The sequence below is a fragment of the Lupinus angustifolius genome, chromosome LG06 (assembly GCF_001865875.1).
Source record: "Lupinus angustifolius cultivar Tanjil chromosome LG06, LupAngTanjil_v1.0, whole genome shotgun sequence".
NCBI classification, from domain to species: domain Eukaryota; kingdom Viridiplantae; phylum Streptophyta; class Magnoliopsida; order Fabales; family Fabaceae; genus Lupinus; species Lupinus angustifolius.
This window is the reverse complement of record NC_032014.1, coordinates 24145841-24152568: the sequence shown is the minus strand read 5'-3', so window position 1 is coordinate 24152568 and position 6728 is coordinate 24145841. Positions and strand designations below refer to the sequence as shown.

At 30.9% G+C, this 6728-nt stretch overlaps 1 protein-coding gene across 1 annotated transcript; it reads left to right on the top strand.

Moving 5' to 3' along the window:
* Positions 2974 to 6299, top strand: LOC109350301 (RPM1-interacting protein 4-like). Its single transcript, XM_019591516.1, has 3 exons — positions 2974 to 3106; positions 4842 to 5027; positions 5963 to 6299. Exons 1-3 carry the CDS (start codon positions 3101 to 3103, stop codon positions 6002 to 6004), a joined length of 234 nt encoding a protein of 77 aa, XP_019447061.1. The 5' UTR covers positions 2974 to 3100; the 3' UTR covers positions 6005 to 6299.

The window sequence follows — 6728 nt, the reverse complement described above, 5'->3', positions numbered from 1 at the left end:
AAATATTACCTTAATAATCATGTATAATTACACAATTATTAACAAAATTATTTCAAATTTTAACTGAAAGATAATCATATCAAATTATTATTATTATTACAATAAGAAGACAAATGGAAAACATAAGATTAAATTATGGGATAAAACACAGTGAATGAATAAGGAAGGGAATGAGCAAATGCAAAGTCACATTCCTATTGTTCAATACAAAATGATCCTAATTATTATTTTTTTGTTACAAATTTTAAATGATGCATTAATCTTCACTTATAAATGTTTTAGAATCAAATTGAGTTATTATCCATTTATTCATATTTAAATGGCAATGAATAAAATCAAAATTTGTTCATAAATATTACATTAATGCTCAATATCGTTACACAATTGTTATCAAAATTATTTCAAATATTAACCGAAATATAATCATTTTAACTAAAAAATAACAATATCATTCAAGTCCATAATCAATTGAATTATTATGATTAAATTATGTAATGAAACACAATGAATGAATAAGAAAGAGAATGAACGGATGTAAAACCACATTCCTATTGTTCAACACAAAATGATCTTGATTATTTTTTTATTTGTTCCAAATTTTCAATGATGCATTAATTCTCACTTTCAAATTTCTTAAAATCAAATTAATTTATTCTCCATTTATTCATATTTAAATTACAATGAATGAAATTAAATTTTGTTTATAAATAGTACATTAATATCAATATATTGTTACACAATTATTATCAAAATATAATCATAGTATTTAAGTCTTTAACGAATTAAAATTATTATCAATTATAAGACAATAAATGACAAACATAAGATTAAATTATAGAATAAAATAGTGCACATGTTACTTGTGTATTTTAACAATTTTATTACTAATTAGAGAACCTCGTCTCTCTCATTAGGTAGCACATAGAATCAATATTATGCTACTTTTGCTCAAGATTAGGTAGCAAAATGGCACTTTAACAATATTTTTAGAAAATTAAGGGGAAATGATGAAAATACCATAGTGTAAGAGATTATTTACTTTTTTTCTTCCTCTTCACGATCTCGTCACTGTTCATGTCATTTTCAACATTACAATAATGATTATTTTGAATAGAAAATTCTATAAACAAATAAAGAAACAACAAAGAGATATAAAAAAACTAATCTGCAATGATGCTTCAAGGGTGAACAAACAATAAGAGACAGCATATCAAATAGAACTATCATCGATGTCTTTGTCATTATAGACATTCACTCCTTTAGTTATCCAACAATAATAAGATATCTACAAAATAAACAAAAAAAGATTTTAATACAACATCTTCAAAGAAAAAAAATCAAGGAATAAATCTACATGCATAAAATCATTTTAAAATAAGAAATTTTGAAATGAAAGAATGATATAAACCAAGAAGAGAGAAAAATGGTTGAAGAAAAGTAGAGTAATGAAATGAAGGAGTGAAAGAGAGATGAAGTTCTCTAATTATTAATAAAATGAGAGAGAAAAAATATGGAAGAAAGAAGAAGAATAAAGGATAAATATATGTATCAAGAGATAATAACAAATGTTATGGTGTGGTGGAGTGTATTGGAGGTGGTAGAATTCTTTGAGTGAGAAAACTTTTGTTGTGAGTGTGACATGTGGCAATTCAAGGAGGTGATGACACATGTATGTGAGGGAGGTTTTTTTGTTAAATAGTAACTATATAATAGAATAGATAAGGTGGAGTGGACGAAACTTTGAGAGTAAATTTGTCATCATTGGGGATGGTTTGACCTTATCCTTTCTAGCTTATGAGAGAAGTAGTATTGTAGATTTGGATTACCTTCATCGTGTGAGAACATGACCATGTCTCTTACTCAAGTGGAATTGACCTTTCCTTTAGTGTGAATGAATGTTTTTGAGTGTAGTAGATGTTGACTTGGTTATGTCTTATCTTTGTCATCCTTTCCTCTAACTAGGTTGACCTTCTAGACATTATCATAGATCGTGCAAACCAAATATTGTCTGCCCGATTATTAGCATTATTTCTAGTGTCCGACTAATGGATGAGACCTAATATTGGTTAGGGTTACCTTTGTATATAGGCCTAGAAATCATGCCAAAGATAATAGTGTACACCTAAAACATAGGTGAATGAATATTGAGACTAATTGCTTGTTGATGATAGTATCAACATGTCTTTTATGTGAATTTGTGTAAGAATGAATTGTAGTTAATTGCATTTGTATGTGCTTCCTAATTGAATGTTATGCTATATAAATTAGAAGTATAAAAAAATAGGGTTTACTTGAGTGTAGTTATAGGGACTTCCTTATTTGCCATGAGATAGCCATTGCTACAAAAATAACCTAGAAGCCTACCGTATCATAAAAAATTATATGTATCCCAATGATACTTTACTTATTATAATTATTTGACATATATATCAATATCTTATAATGTAAAGATATGTGGAAAAAAATTATATAATAGTTTTATATATTGTCGGTGTATTATCACTCATTCATATTTAATTATTATTGATTCTCAAGAAAAAACTAATGCAAATGAATATTTAATAATATACTGATAATGTATAAATTTTTACACTCATATTATATAAATATTACACTCAAAAAATATTTATGTATTAATTTCTAAGAGGTTCTAAATTATAATATGTGAATTGAAAGAAAAAAACAGAGCTATTAAGTATCGACATCTTAAAAGCATCACTTTCTATTTATTTACTTCACCGAAAAATATCTTTATATTCTCATAAATAAAAGCGAGCATCTGAGAACCAAGCCGCAAGGAAACAAAAAAGCATCGTTAAAGTAACATCACTCTACTCGTTGTCCCCGTTTGCCAGCTCACCGCTAACAATTCTAACGGCCACTCTTTCATTACCGTCAAACATTTAACGGCGTTCAGAGAATCCTCGTTGTAAACCCATTTTCCCCCATAAAGTAAGGTCTTTTCATCACATATCACACTTTCTATCTCTCTCTCTGTTTCTCAAAATTCTCTCTCTTTTTTCGATTCCTTTTATATATTCGCGTTTCTCACTCTTTTTCTTTTTCCAGAAAAAAATAATTTCATTTCTCTCTTGTATTGATGTCGGTATGTATTTGTTTCTCTCTCTATTTTCTGGTTTTTTTTAAGTAATTTATGTTTATGTTGTTCTGAATTGATTAGATTTTTTTTTCTGATTATTGTAATGGTTTGTTGTATTCAATTCCACAATCGACGATTTTGTTTGTTTTTCTTTGATTCGTTCGGATTGTAAATTTGTTGTTCATTTATCGATTTTGGTATTGTAATCTTTCTTTGATTATCTGCATATCTGGCTTTTGTGTTTGATGAAAAAATGTTTAGTTTTTGTTCAAGGAGTTCTGTTGTAGTGGAATGTTTGTGTAGAATGTGATGTGGTGATAGATTATGATTTCTAAAGCTCGGTTTTGAGGAAAAAGAATGTTTATACTGTAGTTGAGTTTGTATGACTTTGTGATTCGATCTTCAAAATTTCGGTGAGAGAACAAAGTAGTCTTAGGGTGCTGCTCTTTAGCTTGTGTAGAACTCAAATAAGTAAGACTTCTGTGTAGTTTGTTTTTATTTAGAGAGTAAAGCTTGGTGTAACAAGGTTGCTGCCTTTTCACATATTTCAAATCCTAGAAACAGTCTCTCCGATTGTGGGAATAAGGCTGCATACATATTCCCTCCTCAAATCTCATCATGTGTATGCCTCAAGCATGCCTCGAGCTCACCTTTTAGTGTTTTTTTTGCCTTTTCCTTTTTTGTTACTAGTACCACATGTGCATGTAAATCAAATATTTTATAATTTTATGCTGATTATGTTTTCTTTTTAACTTGTGGGTTTACGTTTCAGGGCTTTTAGTTGTTCTGTTCTGGTTCTATCTTCCTTTTCTGTTTTTTTGCCTTATAGTCCCTCTTCATTTTTCTTTGTTTGTTATATATGTGAATTGTGATTACCAATTTCTGTTGTGTTACTTAAACGACTAAGGTAGACCAAGCATATTTTTATACAATAACATGATTTTATTAGGAAAAGTAGGGGGAGCTAGAGTGTTTTATACAAAATAACAAGTAAACTGTGTGAAGGAAGCAAGAGTCTTCAAAAACTAAACTATACAAAAAAAAATATGAACTAAGGAGAGATAGCTAAGTAACTGCTTATGTTGCACAATGTCAAAGGCTCTCACCCTGTTGAAATAGCATAGAAGTCATCCAACATTCCCCAATGGACACCATAAGAGTCTAAATCATAGATAGTTAGCTGCTGGATAGTGTAGGAATAAATGGCAGTTAAAAGCAGAAACAGGGAAAAACATGAGGAGAAAACTTTGTGTTTTGTGATCATGCAGGAAATGATGTCTTATTTAGTTATTTGATCATGCAAGTGACAAGTACTACATTCCAATTTCCAATTGATGACATGACCTATGCAAAAGGGTATTGCAATTAGATTCACTACTGTTTTTGAAATTGATTAAGAACTTGGAAAAGAAAGTTTATACATGGATGTCAATGTCTCCCCAGAAGAATCCAAAGAAACATTACCATGATCACCAGGACTCTTGGTTCTAAATTAACAATAATTGCATTTACAGACCATTTTAAGCAATTATGTTCTGTTTTCATTCTTCTATGGTTATTGACTATTATTATTTGGGATATGCATGTATCAAAATTTTGTAGTACGCATAATTTATTCCTTTATCAACCCATGCCTACAATTTGTTCTGAAGTTTGTTAATTACCAATTTGATAAGCAGGATAAGGAATTTTAGAAATTTGTTGTCTTTATTTTACATTGGCTAATATGATTATCCCACAGGAAAAGGGTCGTCCACTACCAAAATTTGGTGAATGGGATGTCAATGATCCAGCCTCAGCTGAGGGGTTCACTGTGATTTTTAACAAGGCTAGGGATGAAAAGAAGACAGGTGGCTCTGAGTCACCAGGAAAGGCTGCTGCTGATCCTCATAGCAGACCTGTGGTAGATCCTGGAAAATCGCAGAGTGTAAGATGTTCTTTATTAAGTATCTCTCTATCTAAAATGTCACTCACACACACATGGGTATTATGCATATTCTTAAGTGTTAATATGATATTTTTGCCCATCTGGAGAGGTGAGTTTTAAGCTTTCAAAGATGCTGATTGTGATGTGTCTCTTTTGGATGAAATAATTTGAGAAACAATAGTATGTCATTCTAAACGATCTAATGTATATGTTGGTAAGACTCATTGGTTTGAAGTTTCTTAGTTTATAAATTATAATATCCTCAGAGTGTTTCTCCTTTCTCTTTCTGACATCAGATTTATAACTACAATCTTGTATTTGAAATTAAATATATGCATTTCTTATAATATTAAACCATGATTAGGACAAACGTAAAAGGATTATATTGTCTAAATCTGAATGAAAGATGAGTTTGACGTAATGGTAAGGTTGTTGCTTAGTGACCATAATAAGGTCACGGATTCAAATCTTAGAAACAACCTCTCACTTGTGAGGGTAAGACTGCATACATCTACCCTCCTCATACCCCACTAAGTGGTAGCCTTGTACGTTGGGTCACCCACCGAAAGAAAGGGGGAAAGGTGAGTCTTTCTTTTATTTGATTTAATTACACTTGGTATTTCCACGATTGGTGCTTGAACTTGCTAATATATGGTTGACTATGTCAGATAATTTGTTGACCTTGCAATGAAATGAAGTTTGTTTTGGAATATATAGCTCTGTGAAAAGGAGGATCTATCTTCTGTATTTTTTTCCCCTTTGGGAGGGAGTGATCGGGTTTCAGTGTCAATTTGTTGTATTTGGTTTTTGTAGGTTTTAGATTGTAAAGCTGTAGATGTAATTCTCAGATATACCTTTCATGATTAAACTTCATGAACAACCTGTTTGTATTTTGTATTTGACTTCACCTCATGATTTATTTACTTGGTTTTCAGAAAAAATGGTTCTGCTGCATAAACCCCCCTGTGAAATCGTAGCTAATGGTTTATCTTGTGAAAAGCTTGAACAGAAGAACAGTGTTTGTGTAACTAGCTCCACAGTATTTTCTCCAAGATAGGAGCTGTAGAGCCATAAGTGAGTTCTGCTTGGAATTTTGATTATGTGCTGTAAAAATTGAGTTGCAGTGGAGAAAAAAAGAAGACTATTATTTGTATTATGTGTGTTTCCATGTTGTGGTTTATTATAAAAGCTATAGATGCTTGTTACATTGTATTCCGTGCTGTATTATTATCTACAAAAATCTTATTCTATGAACTTATTTTATTCCTTTGATTACGTTACCTCGACAAAGCTACATCCTACTTCCAATTATTACTCCAAAGTGGGAATGAGATAAAGAGAATAGGCATTGAATGTGAGACAAACAAGACATGTCAATGATGTCATAGTCGTTCCTCATATTTAGGGAAAATTTACTTGGAATAGTGTAGTCAACTACAATATTTCACGTTTGGGGTAACTTTTGAATTAATTACGGGAATTGTGTAGTTTTTATGGATCTTGTGGATAGGGTCCACGATTTCACTAAAGCCGTGGATGAGAAATGCGATTTCTCATCAATCTCATGGACTAGAGCCACGATTTTCTTACACTCTCTCTCCACAAGCGAAGTCGTATATGGTATGCACGACTTCCATAGTCGTGTACACTATGCACGAGATTGGATGTAATATGGTGATTTTTGAATTTCCTCTTTACATG

Excerpts from the sequence above, each read along its gene's own strand:
- LOC109350301 (XM_019591516.1), top strand. Across the intron at positions 5,028-5,962 it reads ATCCTGGAAAATCGCAGAGT|AAAAAATGGTTCTGCTGCAT; the intron begins GTAAGATGTTCT and ends CTTGGTTTTCAG.